The sequence below is a fragment of the Saccostrea cucullata genome, unplaced genomic scaffold (genome assembly GCF_032062105.1).
Source record: "Saccostrea cucullata isolate Sc308-1 unplaced genomic scaffold, CSIRO_AGI_Scuc_v1 ctg16784, whole genome shotgun sequence".
NCBI lineage: Eukaryota > Metazoa > Mollusca > Bivalvia > Ostreida > Ostreidae > Saccostrea > Saccostrea cuccullata.
In genome coordinates, this window is record NW_026925627.1 from 8,615 (window position 1) to 25,840 (window position 17,226).

The 17,226-nt window shown below is 36.6% G+C and overlaps 1 protein-coding gene and 1 pseudogene across 1 annotated transcript; one reads left to right on the forward strand and one right to left on the reverse strand.

Moving 5' to 3' along the window:
* The first annotated feature begins 1,656 nt into the window (after positions 1-1,656).
* On the forward strand, positions 1,657-9,438 carry LOC134269385 (uncharacterized protein K02A2.6-like; annotated as a pseudogene).
* Positions 9,439-13,030: 3,592 nt separating this feature from the next.
* LOC134269386 (sodium-dependent phosphate transport protein 2B-like) lies at positions 13,031-17,014 on the reverse strand. The gene is made up of 5 exons (XM_062751578.1): positions 16,854-17,014; positions 16,430-16,740; positions 16,024-16,126; positions 15,265-15,528; positions 13,031-13,761 (listed from the first exon to the last, which is right to left on the reverse strand). The coding sequence occupies exons 1-5, from the start codon at positions 16,933-16,935 to the stop codon at positions 13,145-13,147; spliced, it is 1,377 nt and encodes a 458-aa protein (XP_062607562.1). The 5' UTR covers positions 16,936-17,014; the 3' UTR covers positions 13,031-13,144.
* Positions 17,015-17,226: the final 212 nt, after the last annotated feature.

Consider the following 17,226-nt stretch of genomic DNA (forward strand, 5'->3'; position numbering starts at 1 on the left):
CGATATTTTTTGAGAAAAATTGTATCAGAAAATGTGCATATTTAAAGAAAAATGTACCTGGTTAATTCTGTTCTTGTTGTGAAAATCAACATTGTAAAAATAATATATGTTTATCATTGAAGGGCAGGTTGGGCGTGAATGGTCTCTGAAAGGCTGTTATTGAAAGCATGACAAGTTCAAAGACAAGACCCCAATAGAATCTGCTATTTGCAATATACTTTCACTTTCAAGTCTTAACATTTGGACAAAATAAACAGGGAAAACAACTTTCCAGAGGCTATATCCAAGTCCAACTTGCCCTTCATTGATAAACATATTTTGTTTCTGCAATGATGGTTTTCACTAAGATCACGGAATTAATTAGGTGTATTTTTTGAAAATATATACATTTTTAAGACGAATTTTACTCAATTAATATTATACCAAGTATTTTTTTTTTTATCAGGTAATACTTTCTATATGTTAATCAATGAAAAATTTATATAATGTAAAGCTTTTAACTTTATACCTCACATAGTTTTGGGGCTATTGTAAAAATAAATTTTGGACATGTTGACCTTTGACGAAACCTTAACACAAAAATAACATGATATGTCTGCCTCTACAACAGAAAAGAAAACACATTAGATTATAATATTATTATTATATATTACGGTCATCCTACTTCATTGGGAACAATCTATATAACGGTCATCTTAAAATTTTGTTACGGTCATCATTGGCAAAAACTTTGAGGTCCTACTACCGCTTTATTTCTTTAAATTCAAGTAAGTTATACTAACCTATAGCAAGTTCTCATTAGCGTACATTTATATTTTGCAAAAATTAACACAGATAACTTAGCAAATGTTTAAAATCTTGACTAAAAATTTCTAACCGGTGACCTCGGCCGACATGTTTTGATGACCGTAGTATATACTACGGTCAGCAGCTTTCCTACAGTGAAGTTTAAAAGGGTATCGTTTTTGTTTGATTTATATTCCGACTAGAAGTTTTCAAAATATTCGCGACTATCGTCGCCATCAATTACACACATGCCTTTTCACACAAATCAAAGCGGTTTGATGATCAAGACTCATTTCCATTGTTTACTTTATATATTTCCCGGGCGACAATTGATGGTTACATCACTGTTTACTTGTAGGCACTTGTATATTTTATATATTAGTATCAGATGCAGTTTATGTGTAAAATCTTGGATAGGCTTACGTTTTCCAAGAGAAAAGGCCCCGTGGGGATCCGGGTTAGAATAGGTCCTCAGTACCCTCTTGCTTGTAAAAGGCGACTAAATGGGGCGGTCCTTCGGAATGAGACCGTATAAACCGAGGCCCCGTGTGTGGCACGATAAAGATCCCTCCCTGCTCAAAGGCCGTAAGTGCCGAGCATAGGGTTAAATATGCAGCCCTTCACCGGCAATGGTGACGTCTCCATATCGGTGAAATATTCTGGAGAGGGACGTTAAACAGTAAACAATCAATCAATCAATCCATGAGAAAAGTATCTCAAATATGTTGAAATTCCATCAGAATTGAGGAAATTTAGGAAAATGTCCCAACAAAATTCTTGCTCATTAATTATCATTTTCTTTATAAGACAAAATTTTTTACAAATCTGGCAGTAAGGGACTTTGCAGAGGAAACTCTTGAACAATTAGGAATGGGAATATTTCAAAAACCAAAGTATGCTTCACAGGAAAAGGAGAGAGGGAAAAATAGAGGTGGAAGAGCTAGAGGAGGGTCTCGTGGTGGACGTGACAATGCAGAGTATATGAGTACCACTGAAAATATTTGTCAGCACTATTCAAATTTTGATAAATTTGAATCTTGAAGCGACGCGGAGGGATCGTGTCAAAACCCGAAGTGCTATTGATAAAGATATTTGTGTTAATCTTCAAAAGAATACTTCTTATAATAAAGCCATTAATTAAATACTTTTTGTATGCAAAATGCTGACTTTTCCACATAATTTAGGTCTTTTTTCCTATAATAATAATGTCCATTGTATAATCTTTCTAAATATTAACTCATTACATCTAACGAAAAAGAAATATACAGTGACATAAAAGAGACAAGCCGCAAATAAACTATCCCATGGAGGAAAAATACTTTGATATTTTTTATTTTTCTTTAAATGGAAACGTTACATAACTAGGATATTTTAGTTATGTTACATGTAAAAATAAACATTTGAAAAATGCTGACAGAAACTTGCCACAATGTGAACTAGTTTAGTAAACTAATTGTGCTATCCTGTAAAACCAGAAGTCTCTGTTGAGACTGAAGCTCTACTGGTTTGTACTTATAGCAAAGGAAGAGAAAAGAACTTAAGTTGGGAATTGAAATTTTACAACTGCAATAAATAGAATAATGATCCTTGATTAAGTCTCTTTATGTTTTAAGTGAAGTCTACTTGCATGTCACATATTATAATCAGACTAAACTGCATGTATTTGGAGTAGCATTTTGAGAGTATTTAACAGAAATTTCTATTTTTAGTAACCATGGCAATAATGTTCATCGAAGTCAAAAAACCGATATATAGAATTGTGTATCTTAGTGTAGTCTACTTGTGTACCAAGTTATATTGAAATCAGACCAAAACTGTAGGAGTAGCATTTTGAAAGAATTTCACAGAAATTTCTATTTTTAGTAACCACGGCAACACCGTTCATCGAAATCAAAAACCGATACTCAGAATTATGTATCTTAGACTTAGTGTAGTATACTCGTGTGCCTAGTTATATTGAAATCAGACCAAAACTGCAGGCGACGTAGCATTTTGAAAGAATTTCACAGAAAATTCTATTTTTAGTAACTACAGCAACACCGCTCATCGAAATCAAAAACCGATACACAGTACCTTACTGTAGTCTACTTGTGTAACAAGTTATATTGAAATCAGACTAAAACTGTAGGAGACGTTTAATTAAAATATCAAACTTTATACTAGATTATCACGATTAATAATGAATATTTATTTATCAAAAATCAGGAACAAAATTAACAAGAAAGGTCCAGATTACACTAACAGCTTAACGCACTTTTTAAACTCACATGGTTTGTCACACAATTAAGGCCACATTGTAATTATGAGAAATTGTGTAACGAGGCAACAAAATATATTTTAAAAGTGATTTCTAACTTGCTTTAAGTTTATTTAACTAATTTAAAACATTATTCACAAATAATTATTGGTAGGATTTTGATATACTCTTTGCGGATGGATTGTGATAGTTCCCAAATGGTTTTTCGTAAAATGTAGCCGTCTTTGTATATGTTCTTTTAAAAGCAGTTCTTTGCCTTGCAGCGACTAAAATCAGTGCAAAACATGTAACTTGTTTTCCTGTACAATAACATGACTCTATAAAGCGGAAGATGATATTAGTATTTCTCATTTGTTTGACTGCTTTTCATGTTAAAAAGCTGGCATTTTCAAGGGTTACTTTCTGAATCTAGCATCATGAAAGATACATCCGACCGTAAAACTTCAAAGTTTCAGACCGTAAATGTAAAAGAATTTTCTTTTCAATGGTAACAATTTACTATTTTAAAAGATAAACAATTCTTTTTTATCCTGTCTTTTGGCATGATTTCTTTATGCCGCATAGTCATTTTTCGGCGCTAGATTTCGACAAAACCACGACGAGTATAGAAAATGTGCAAAGTACTTCGGAAAAAAGTCAGCTTTAAGATGTCAGTTTGAAAATGTCAACTAAATAGTATCAAAGAAAGTTATTTTAATTTGTAAATACATATAGTGAAATCAATCATACAGATGTAACATCATATCATTTATTAATGAAGTCCCATTTAAAACATCGACTTTAAAACTTTAAAATAATAAATATAAAGAATATGTACCTTTAACATAGATATTAAATACATATTAGGGCTATGTCTTGCATTAAAGGACGATAATGTTCATTTATTGCAAAAAAAAAGTGACCTTAATTTGTGCGAAAAACCATGTGAGTTTAGAAAGTGCGTTGGTTGAGCTGCTAACTTGAAACATTTTATCGATTTACAACTCCAATCTTAGTGGAGTCTCAACTAAATTTTGATTTGTCTCAACTATTTTTTTATGCAAATATCACTGTTTAAGGCTTTGTTTATTTAATGCCTGCATTAGAGCTTGAGAGAGTCAGTCAATACCTGCATTGGCTCTCAAGAGAGTCGCCCAATGCCTGCATTGAACCTTGAGAGAGTCAGCCAATGCCTGCATTGGACCTCAAGAGAGCCTTGCAATGCCCGAATGACCACAGATAGAGAGAGAGAAGGATATGAAGATAACGAACAGTATTCAATCTCAAAGTCCATAAAACAATACAAAATAAGAGCAGAGCAAACACGGACCCCCATTGGCCCTTTTGATAGTCGTACAACCTGCATTGGCCAACGTTAAACACATTGCTGTGAGAAATTGTCATGAAATTCTGGCATTGGCTTAAGAATAATAGTCGTCACTGCATTGCAAGTTTATTCACTTTCCTAGGTATAAAATACATTTTGTATTCGTTTAACGCTAAATTGCATTAGTCAATTACATTTAGAGCAAATTCGATTGCATATGTGATTAAGATAAAACACAAATCAGACTGAGATAAAAATTGCAAGAAATAGAATGGACATCATGTCATTGTTCCCGTCCTTGTATCATGTGAATTTGGAAATAGGTGAATAAAACCATACCATTTGCATACCACACTAATTTTGTATTCATAAACAACTTCTTTTATAAATCTATTAAATTATATTTACTTAAGTAATAGAAGTCAAAATGTCTTTCCAAATTGACCATAACACCGAACTTAAATTAAAAAAAATAATTCAGACAAATAAAAATTATTTGAGACTCCAATGCTTTTAATTGACTGAACCAAGAATGATAACTCGTCCATCAGACTGTACCTTACAAATTCATTGCCCACGATAAATAAGTATACAATCTTTTGTTTTGAGAACCATGGTTTTCTGTATCTAAATGTATATAAATATATTAATCTCCTTATTGAAAATGTACAGGATGGAGAGATAATTCATGCAAAAGTGACATGAATTTCTGTTTAAATTTCCAATATATCGTTCCAAATTTTTCCAAAAATTCTAAATTAACTCTGAGAGTTACATGTTATACCCGTCTCTTGTCTAAAACATCTGAAAAAATCTTATACATTTAAGAACCTTCAATTTAGTTTATACCCTATAATTTGATAAACAAGACAAACATGATATGAATGTAGAGATCCTGGAAGATTACCTTTAGAGCAGAGGACACTGTGCAATGTTAAACATCAACTTGGAGTTCCTAACACTTAGACGGTCCGTGTTCTTGGATGAAATATATGGAGACAACAAACAGCATTCAAGCTCAAAAGTTCATTAAGCAATACAAAATAAGAGCAAAGCAAACACGGACCTCCAAAACATCAGGTAGGATAAGGTGTATTAAGGTAAGAATTTTTGCAATTAAAACTTATTCTGGATCTGTTCTAAATTCACCTTCAAGTTCGTAAGTTTTTGGATTGAAATTCTTCATTATAGAAGAACAGTTTACAGGACCATCCGGCGGTACACAGAAACCAATTCTCTCTCTGACATGCTAAGATATACATGTAGGAGGCCAAGATTGTGTAGATAAGATAGAATTCTGACTCGCAAATAGCTAACAAAGAGGAAAGATACCATTCCGTAGTATTCCGGAATTATCTTTGTTGTTCATATGCATTTTGTATGTTATGTCATTATTGTGTATTCCGCCCAAATAAAAGCATGTGTTCAGTTGGCGCCTTATTATTTATTATCGAGTCTAAACAGAACAGTGGCGACGAGGATTAAAGTATCTGGATAGTAGCAGTATTCGGGAGAATAGATTCTTTTGAAGGGGGTAAGGAAACCTGGCAGCATTACTGTGAGCGGCTCGGACATTATTTCATAGCTAATGGCATCGGTGACACCGAGGAGGCGGATCTAAAAAAGCGTCGGTCGATTCTACTAAGCGTGTGTGGCAATAGAATATACAAGTTGATGAGTGACCTGTTAGCGCCAAATAAACCAGGTACTAAAACTTTTGCAGAACTTGTAAAACTCGTGCAGGATCATTATGCACCCAAACCCTCAGAAAGCATTCAGAGATACAAACTTCACAACCGTTTTCGTAGACAGGGTGAGTCGGTGGCATCGTATGTGGCCGAACTACGTCATTTAACAGAACATTGTAATTTTGGTCAAACCATGGAGCTCATGATTCGTGATCGTCTGGTGTGTGGTATGGATGACAAAATTCAGAGGCGTTTGTTGGCCGAGAAGGATTTAAACTTCAAGAAGGCGTACGATATCGACATATCCATGGAAACTGCAGCGAAAGGAGTAATTGACCTACAGAGTGGAACAGCGCACAGAGAAAAAGTAAACAAAGTGAGTGCGACTGACAAATCGCACAAAGACAAAAGTAATGTGAAGTGTTTTTATTGTCACATGTTTGGACATATTGCTGCACAATGTAGAAAAAAGAAAGCGGACCAAGCTGCCAGCCGGGGAAAAGGAATCTCAACACAAAAAACGCATAAAGTACCGCAGAAAACGAGAGGTCATTTTGGGAGTTACAGACCAAAGAATCATTCCAGAAGGGAAAATGTGCACAATGTATGTGATACACCTGGTGATGAAGAAGACCACACGGAGTATACCTTGTATCGTATGGTGGACCCAGGCAAGAAACCACCATATTGTGTGTCCTTGAATTTGAATGGAATGGACCAGTCCATGGAGTTGGATACTGGAGCCAGTAAAACCGTCATAAGTGAAGAAGCATACAAGACTGTTTGTAAATCTGACCCTCAGTTAAACTTGAAACTTTCGTTTACAAAACTGCTTACTTACACTGGGGAACTTCTTCCAATATTGGGAACCGTGCAGTTGACCGTGACCTACAAAGATCAGCGGTATATCTTGAAGGCGGAAGTGGTCAAAAGAAAAATACCGTGTTAACTTGGCCGTGATTGGCTGGATATCATTAAGCTGTGCTGGGATGAAGTATTCCAAGTGAAAACGGAAGTGCACTGATGTGGATCAGGTTCTGAAGAAGTATGAAGACGTGTTCAAGAAAGGATTAGGAACAGTTCAGGGAGTGAAAGCCAAAATATATGTTGACTCTCACGAAAAATCTAGATACTTCAAAAGTCGTACTCCACCTTTTGCGTTGAAAGAGAGAATCGAACAAGAGTTGGACAGATTAGTTCGAGAAGGAACTGTTACCCCTGTAGAGTTTTCAGAGTGGGCGACCCCTATCGTACCAATAGTTAAAAGTGACAAGACGATGCGTATTTGCTGTGACTATAAAGTTACAGTGAACAGAGTGTCGAAGCTGGACAATTACCCTATTCCTAAGACAGAGGATCTATTTGCTATATTAGAAGGCGGTGAACAGTACTCCAAGCTTGATCTGAGCCAGGCCTATCAGCAATTAGAGTTGGATGAAGAGTCCAAGAAATATACCACAATTAACACTCATAAGGGACTTTTCAAGTACAATCGTTTACCTTTTGGAATCTCGTCTGCTCCTGGCATATTTCAGAGAACTATTGAGATTCTACTTCAGGGCAAACCAAGTGTTATTTTTCGCTTAGATGACATACTCGTGACTGGGAAAACCCGAGGTGAGCATTTACAGAATCTTGAACAAGTGTTACAGAAGTTGGAAACAGCTGGAGTTCGACTGAAAAAACACATCACAGATGAAGGGGAGAAACCAATAGCTTACGTGTCGAGAACACTTGCTCAAGCAGAAAAAACTACTCTCAGTTGGAAAAAGAGGGACTTGCAATTATTTTTTTGAGTGAAAAAACATCACCAGTACCTCTATGGTAAAAAATTTGTCATTTATATACAGACCATAAACCACTGTTGAGACTATTCAAACCTAACCGAGTCATTCCAACAATGGCCGCAGCCCGAATACAGAGATCAGCGTTAATCCTTGCAGGATACGAGTACGAAGTATTGTACAAGGAGGGTGAGAAGAATGGTAATGCAGATTGTTTGAGTCGTCTACCACTCAAGGAGAGTGTGGATGTGCCCCTGCCGGGTGAGACCATTCTACTCATTGAACGCTTCGATGGTACACCAGTACATGCTGAAGAAATTGAGGAATGGACACAGTCAGATTTCTTCTTGCGTCAGGTGATACATTTCATTCAGAATGGATGGAAAGAGAACAGTAATGAGAAACTTCGTCCGTATTTCAGCAGAAGGAACGAATTTAGTACACAGGAATGCTATATTCTTTGGGGGAGTCGTGTGGTGATTCCAGAACCAGGAAGGGAAAAGTTATTGGATCTGTTATATGAAGGACATCCTGGAATAGTCCGGATGAAAGCCTAGCAAGGAGCTACTTATGGTGGCCCGGACTAGAAGAGGACATCGAGAGAAAGGTACTTGGATGTGAAGATTGTCAGATGCAAAGTGCCACGCCAGCAGTACCACCATTACACCCCTGGGAGTGGCCAAATCGTCCATGGTCTAGAATACATGCAGATTACGCAGGACCATTTATGGGATCCATGTTTTTAATCATTATCGATGCGTACAGCAAATGGATTGAGGTGTTTAAGACATCTACTTCTACATCTGAAGTGACAATTGAAAAATTCAGACAAGCGTTTGCTACACAGACAATGGGACCTGGTTCACGAGTCACGAATTTGCCATTTTTACATCAGAGTATGGTATTCGACATGTGAAGACCTCATCATGTCACCCAGCATCAAATGGTTTGGCAGAGCGTGAAGTGCGAATTTTTAAGGAAGGGATGATGAAGATGGACAAAGGGACTGGATCGCCGATGACCAAATTGCAAAGATTTCTATTAAACTACCGAACTACACCACAGACCACAACAGGTGTTGCTCCAGCCGAGCTACTCATGAATCGGAAATTGCGGACAAAGCTAGGTTTTGTCAAGCCAGAGACTCGAGAACGAGTAGGAAACCGACAGAGGAAATTCAAACAGTATCATGCTCTACATGCGAAAGGACGGACGTCCATGGAAGGAGAAACAGTCATTACAAAAAGATTTCCAAGTGGACGGTGGAAATGTGGAGAAATAACTCAGAAGACAGGACCAGTCTCGTACAAAGTTGCTTTTCCAGTCGGCGTAACTGCTCGCAGATATGTTGATCATATCAAACAGAGACATTTCATACCACAAATGGTATCCCACAATCCTGATGAAAGCGAAAGTCTTTATAATCCGTTAACCGTAGAGGAGGCACCGAGAACTCCCGGTACACCTGCACAGCCGGAAAGTGAATTCAAGGCCAACGCGACTCTACCGTTATCCAGTAATTTGCGACTGTCTACTGGTCCAAACATAGCCAGCCCTGGTAGATCGTCTCGTTCTGTGAAAAAACTTCCTTATCTGGATGACTATGTTACCCCTTAAACGGTTCTTGCCTCGATTATGGTGAACAATTCTTTGTTATTGTCTTGACTGTAAAAATGTTTTGTGTAATGTTTCATGCATTATGACTGAATTAGTTTTACAGCCCAGCAAACTGTGTAAATGTAATACGGTATATGTTATGTTTTTTTTTTAAATTAACTCACATATTGATCAGTATTAAGATGTTTGTTTCTAATCAAGTGTCTAGTCAATTTGTCTAAATGAACTTAAGGGGGTAGGAATGTAGTATTCCGGAATTATCTTTGTTGTTCATGTGCATTTTGTATGTTATGTCATTATTGTGTATTCCGCCCAAGTAAAAGCATGTGTTGAGTTGGCGCCTTATTATTTATTATCGAGTCTAAACAGGACACATTCAAATTCTGAAATCATCGAGGAATCAAAGTGGGGTTTAAATGCCATTGAAATATGTAGCAACATTCGCAGCAGGCTGCTTGAAGGTGGCCTTTTCTGCTCGGGTAGCAAGAAAAAACCTTTTCTTACCAATGTACATCAATGTATATCGTGAAGAGGGCTTATATAGGCTATGCCTGCTGCCCAATCCATTTATGTATTTATTACATAATAAAATATGTTCAAAAGAAATCAATGTATATCACCAGAGGTGACTGGACTTTGCATTGGATCATGCAGACTGAACATAGGTGGACTGGGTAGCTGTGTTGTTATCAGATGAATCACGCTTTACTTTATTTGAATATAATGGTATGTTCTATGTCAGGCGCATAAAGAGGACAAAAACAGTTATAAAGTGCCATCGGTGAAGTTTGGTGATTACAGATAAATGGCTTGGATTTAGCCATGTCCTACAGACGGACAGGTTTAATGAAACGAAATGATGAAAACCTTTTATAATTTTCAGGGCTACATTCACATCCTGGAAACAAATGCAGTACCTTCTGTGCATTTTTTGCGCTATGGTGAAAATTACTTTTATATAGATGACAATTTTGAAAGTTTTAAATGGTGTATCGGACAATATTCCAGTCCAAAGATGCCAAGACCTTACAAACAGTATGCAACGAAGAAAACAGGCAGTAATTAAAACCTGCCGTGATTATACTAAATATTGACATGAATATTAACATCTGAATACATTTAATGACATTTATGTTTAGTTCTGTTTTATTACTTTAAAGTGAAAAAGACGAAAGATTTCTTGTGTGTCTACTTATTTATGTCGTGCAATATCCTCTCCTTTAACACAATGAAAATGAAACATGAAAATAACGAACAGTATTCAAGATGTAAATTCCATAAAACAATGCAAAATAGGAGCAGAACAAACATGGACCTCCAAAACATCAGAGGTGGGACCAGGTGCCATGGAGGAGTCAGCATCCCCTGCCGACCATCCTTTACAATAAAAACTGAAGCTTTTGGCGTGCCCGTAACTTTACTTCATAAAGGCTCTATGGAAAAGTTGTAAATTACTTGAAACTCACAGACAAAAACATTATACTAGAACCATTCTCCTGATAGGACTCTTATAAGTAGTTAAAACTGATATCTGCAATGGGAAGATTTGGTGATTGGGCATAGATATTCATCTTAGTCGAACCAGTTTCTCTGAAAATGATCAACTAAGCTCAGTCTAGGTCTTCAACTACTCATGACAAATTCGTTATCGCTCTGCACCGCTCTATTCATATACATAAAGTAAAATTAAGTACTTCCTTTAAAAATTTAGACATCTCAATGGAATAAAAAACCGATGCAAGGAATTATGTTTCATCAAAATTATTGGCGTACCTGTGAGCAAGCAAATGTTTGCACCTTCTGAAGAAATCCGTTCTACGGTATATTATTCAAACCTAATCTTAATTGGAACCAGCTCGTCCAAGTCTTTCGGATGTAAGAATACTTTAAAGGTAAACAGGTAAAGTATTTCAGGAGTATAGGGAGGTAATTCGTGGCCATTTATTGTAGGAGCAAGGGAAATCATAGCCTTTTATAATTAGGGCACCGCTCGGCGGGTGCCCTATAGTGATCAGTCTGTCCGCCCGTCCAGCTGTCCTTCCGTCCGTCTGTCCGTCCAAGAACTCTTGTCCGGAGCATATCCTCTCTCTCCTTGGCCCAATCTAGCTCATACTTCACCCACAGAGTGCCTTTTGGTAACCGGTGTGCAGTAACCTTGAACCTTGTTTCTAGATCAAAGGTCAAGGTCATAGCAGAATTATGTGAAAAAGCCTTGTCCGGATCATATCTTCTCTCTCCTTGACCCAATCTGGCTCATACCTCACCCACAGAGTGCCTTGCGATACCAGTGTGCAGTGACTTTTAACCATGTTTCTAGGTCAAAGGTCAAGGTCATAGTAGAATTATGTGAAAAAGCCTTGTCCGGATCATATCTTCTCTCTCCTTGACCCAATCTGGCTCATACTTCACCCACAGAGTGCCTTTAGGTAACTGGTGTGCAGTGACCTTGAACCATGTTTCTAGGTCAAAGGTCAAGGTCATAGCAGAATGATATGAAAAATCCTTGTCCGGATCATATCTTCTCTCCTCTTGGCCCAATCTGCCTCATACTTCACCCACAGAGTGCCATTTGGGTAAAGGGTGTGCAGTAACCTTGAGCTAAGTTTCAAGGTCAAGTGTCAAGGTCAAAGTAGCCCTTCTGTTTTAATTCTTGTCTGGAGCATATTTTCACTTTCCTTGGCCTAATCTGGCCCATACTTCACAAATAGAGTGCATTTGGGTAAAGAATGTGCAGTGACCTTGAACCATGTTTCCAGGTCAAAGGTTAAGGTCATAGCAAAATTGTATGAAAAATCCTTGTTCGGAGCATATGTTCTTTCCTTGGTCCAATTAGGCTCATACTTCACTCACATAGTGCCTTTGGGAGAAGGATGTGCAGTGACGTTGAATCATGTTTCTACGTCAAAGGTTAAGACCATAGCAGAATTATATGAAAATCCTTGTTCGGAGCATATTTTCTCTCCTATTAGTCCAATGTTGCTCATATTTTACTCACAGAATGCCTTTGGTAAGTGAATGTGCAGTGACCTTGAACAAAATTTCTAGTCAAGGGTCAAGGGGGAAAAAAGCCTCTCTTTTTAAAGTCTTTGTTCGCTGCATAATTTCTTTCCCTTAAGTCCACTCAGCCTCAAACAAATTGATTAGATATTGAATATTTGTGATTTTCCTTCCATATTATGATAGAGGATATGCAACAATTTTCATAGAGGATACATTTCTTAAAGTTTTTTGATTGTATTATTTTTCAAGGAGTAATACTTTTTGTCCCCTTTAATCTCAAAGACCTTCAAAATAAACCCTTTTCAGCTACGTTACATTTTCATGTTCATTGCTAAAAGCGGGGCCCTTTGAGATGGCCACCAGTTGACATGTATATTCATTTACAATGTATATTTATGTACTTGCCTGCTGCATTTTTCAAAAATTGTAATGATTTACTAATTTTGCAATGTATGGCCGACCTACTACCATGATCTCTTGTTGAGGTATTAAAAAATAGAAAGTGAAAGCGAAAAAATACCCACTCATATTTTTTTAGTTTTCAGTCGAGAAAATCATTTTGCAAATGAATAAACTGAAAAATAAATCCAAATAAATATTATAAGATATTTTTGACTTAGTCATTTAGTGATGTTTCCCTGAAAATACAAAATACCAACTTGCATTAAACATAATATACATGAAGTATAAATGAACAGTTGGAGCATTAAATTTTCAAATCCAATTTCTCATCTTGCTTATTTTTACAACACTTCATACACATGAATTTACTTAAAATTCTGTCATAGGGTTCAAGAGAGTGAAGCCATGAAGGCAAGAACTCCCAGTTTTGAAGTTTTCGAGGTAGGCAACCGGGCGCCTTTTCCTGCAGAATGTTGACGAGAATCACAAATACCAGAACGGTCAACACGGGTATTCCTACCGCCATAAATATGACAGGGCCTGCTCGCGACAAACCAAAAACACTCACAGGAAGGACAAAAAACATCCCAAGCAGATACACAATCGCAAACCATCGATACATAGCAGTTGTATTCCCAAGTTGTTTGGCCAGGTATATGGGGACCCTGCGTATGAATGGGATGGGGTAAAAGATAAAAGTGCCTGTGATGTTGAAAAACAAGTGACAAAGTGCTACTTGTAGTGTTAGATGAACTTCCGATTCAGACACAGCAAGAGCAGCTAAAATACCAGTAATTGTAGTTCCGATGTTCGCACCTATCGTAAGCGGGTACATTCGTTCAAGGGATACGATGCCGACTCCAACGAGGGGTGTCAATGTTGAAGTAAATACTGAGCTACTTTGAATAATCATCGTCATGCCTAGAAATAAAATTAACATAATAAATCATTCAGATCAAATATTTTGAAATGTTGATTTCTATTTTTTGCTTAAAGACAATGGATTTAAAATCATGTATTTAAACGGATTGCAATGTTGTTTGTTTTTAGGACCAAAACGAAAAAGGCGCTCAATTATGCTCTGTTACGAGCTCAAAAGATCAAATTTAATAATCTTAATTCTATTCTTAAATTAATAACAAGAGGCCCCTGCGCCACATCGCTCACCTGAGTACTGTAGCTTAGAAAAAGTAGAAATTGGTTTATTATTGAAAAGTTAAAATCCAAAAGTAATCCCATGATCAATCATGGATTTGCTATTCTTCAAAGAATTTTCCCATATATTTCTATGTAAAACTTTGGTCGGCCATTTTGGCCCCGCCCTACCCCCTGGGGTCATGATTTGAACAAACTTGAATCTTCACTACCTGAGGATACTTCCATATAAATTTGATGAATTATGGCTCTGTCATTCTTGAGAAGAAGATTTTTAAAGAATTTTCCTATATATTTCTATGTAAAACTTTGGTCGGCCATTTTGGCCCCGCCCTACCCCCGGGGGTCATGATTTGAACAAACTTGAATCTACACTACCTGAGGATGCTTCCGTATAAATTTGATGAATTATGGCTCTGTCATTCTTGAGAAGAAGATTTTTAAAGAATTTTCCTATATATTTCTATGTAAAACTTTGGTCGGCCATTTTGGCCCCGCCCTACCCCCGGGGGTCATGATTTGAACAAACTTGAATCTACACTACCTGAGGATGCTTCCATATAAATTTGATGAATTATGGCTCTGTCATTCTTGAGAAGAAGATTTTTAAAGAATTTTCCTATATATTTCTATGTAAAACTTTGGTCGGCCATTTTGGCCCGGTCCTACCCCTGGGGGTCATGATTTGAACAAACTTCAATCTACACTACCTGAGGATGTTACCCCATAAGTTTCATCTTTCCTGGCACAGTGGTTCTTGAGAAGAAGATTTTTAAAGAATTTTCCAGTATATTTCTATGTAAAACTTTGGTCGGCCATTTTGGCCCCGCCCTACCCCCGGGGGTCATGATTTGAACAAACTTGAATCTACACTACCTGAGGATGTTACCCCATAAGTTTCATCTTTCCTGGCATAGTGGTTCTTGAGAAGAAGATTTTTAAAACATGCCACCAAATTTTCATTAATTCCCAATTATCTCCCCTTGAATAAGGGCGTGGCCCTTCATTTGAACAAACTTGAATCCCCTTTACCCAAGGATGCTCTGTGGCAAGTTTGGTTGAAATTGGCCCAGTGGTTCTTGAGAAGAAGTCGAAAATGTGAAAAGTTTACAGACGGACAGACGGACGACGGACAAAATGTGATCAGAAAAGCTCACTTGAGCCTTCGGCTCAGGTGAGCTAAAAACACAACCTTGAAAAATTGTGGATTTCTTTTGATGCAATGTGTTTCTGAACTTCACAAGAACTTATATTTTGAAGAAAAGTCACCTGTTCCAACTAGAATAGCAAGGTATCCCGTTAACCATGCTAGTTTCCCTGGAAAGTCGGCGTTGATAAAACGCTTGACTAGAGATGCCATGGTTCCTTTGAACAAGGAATTTAAAAGCTTAACAACGATGAATAAACATAAAACAATTAGCAGTAAAGATGCAATGGTCAAAATAATCCCGGCCTGTTCGTCTGTAAGATCACTGAGGGCGAATAGGTTTTTGCAGCGAGTGTTTCCAGTTACATTTTTGGGGAAGCAGGTATCTGTAAATAAAGCATACAAATTGCATTATTTTTAATGAGGTCCTGCTTTGTGGATACCCTAGAATAGAACCGTCCGTCTGAACGATATTTTTTTGACATTTTCTGTTATAAAACTAATATTTTCATATACAACATGCAAACTAGTGTATAAAATCTGTAAGTTTGGAATGTAGCGTTTTCTGGAATGAAATGATAACTAACAGTATTCAAGCTCAAAAGTACATAAAATAATACAAAACAGGAACAGCGAAAACAGGGACCTCAGAGGTGGTATGGGGTGCCATAGAGGAGTGATAAACCTTCATAGTGTTTACTACTTGGAAAAACTAGGAAAATTCAGAAATTGCCTTCATGGCCTTACTGTGATCTCTGTGTATCATCGCTTAAAATCGGAACTCATTTTGAGTTAAGGTGGACTATATATACATGTATTTCGTACTATCTTTCCAATCTAAGAGGCTCCCTAAATAAGGGACAATAAAAATGACGCATTACCTCCAAGATCAGTTGTCTTTATTTTGTCGCACCATCTTTTCAACACTGACCGTGATGTGCCGTTGATGTGCACTGCCTTGCATTTCAATGCAGTTTTGTCGATCTGAAACGGCATATGATGAAAAATATAATCAAATCATAACCTGTATACAGAATACATAGTACAAACACGCTTATAATTACTCGTGATTATAAATTACCTAAAACATTTTTATTGCAGTGGATTTATTGTTAAAGAACGAAAATATCATCATGTTAATAATTACATTGTCTCTATTCCATGCATTATGTTTTACAACGGAGGGAATAAATAAAAAAATAAAAAATGATTGTTTAAAACAAAGTATTAAATCAAAATTAAGCTTTATTGTATCGAAATGTGAAAATGAGTATTTGTTAGCATTACCTGGACAAATGAGCGAATAAATGGTTTTGTAATTGTCTTTAACAAATCCTTTTTCGTCTTTGAAGAACCTGCAGTGTCTATCGAATCTACTAAAGCTTTTGTTAAATGATATAGATATCCAGAAACAACTTCAAGTGGCAAAAGAACGATGACGCACAGCCAATTGAATACGTCATGAATTGTGGCGCCACCAAACGCCTTTCTAAACTCCTCGCGTGATCCTGCTTGAGCCAATGAAACTATTGTATTGGTAACCGTTGTTCCGATGTTTGAACCCATGACGATAGGGATGGTTTGTTTCACAGGAATAGCTTCAAAACAAATTTTAATATTTTTTTAGCATAGTGACCAATAAATAAACATGGATACATGTATTAATTAAAATTACCTTTGATGAAGATATTTATATTAAAAGTACTGTTACTTTTTGTTCCAGCCAATGCTATGACTATTGAAACTGTTGTTGAGGAACTTTGAATTAAAGCTGTGGCTAGGACTCCAATCATTAAACCTGCGACTGGATTCGAAAGCACTTCGTTTTCTTTGAAAATCTTAGCATTTGCTTCACCTGTGAAGCGTTAAATAAATCAAACAATGACCCTGCTTATTAAAATCATAAAATGCGAGGAAAGTAATTAATTAAAATCAATATTTTTATGTCCAAAATGATAATGTCTATCAGTTAAAAAAATAACACCCCCATTTTTTTTTAACAAAAGTGTTCCGATTATTTTAAAATGTAAATGAAAAAAAAATTATTTTCTTCAAATCATGCCAATGATTTTGCAGTATATACA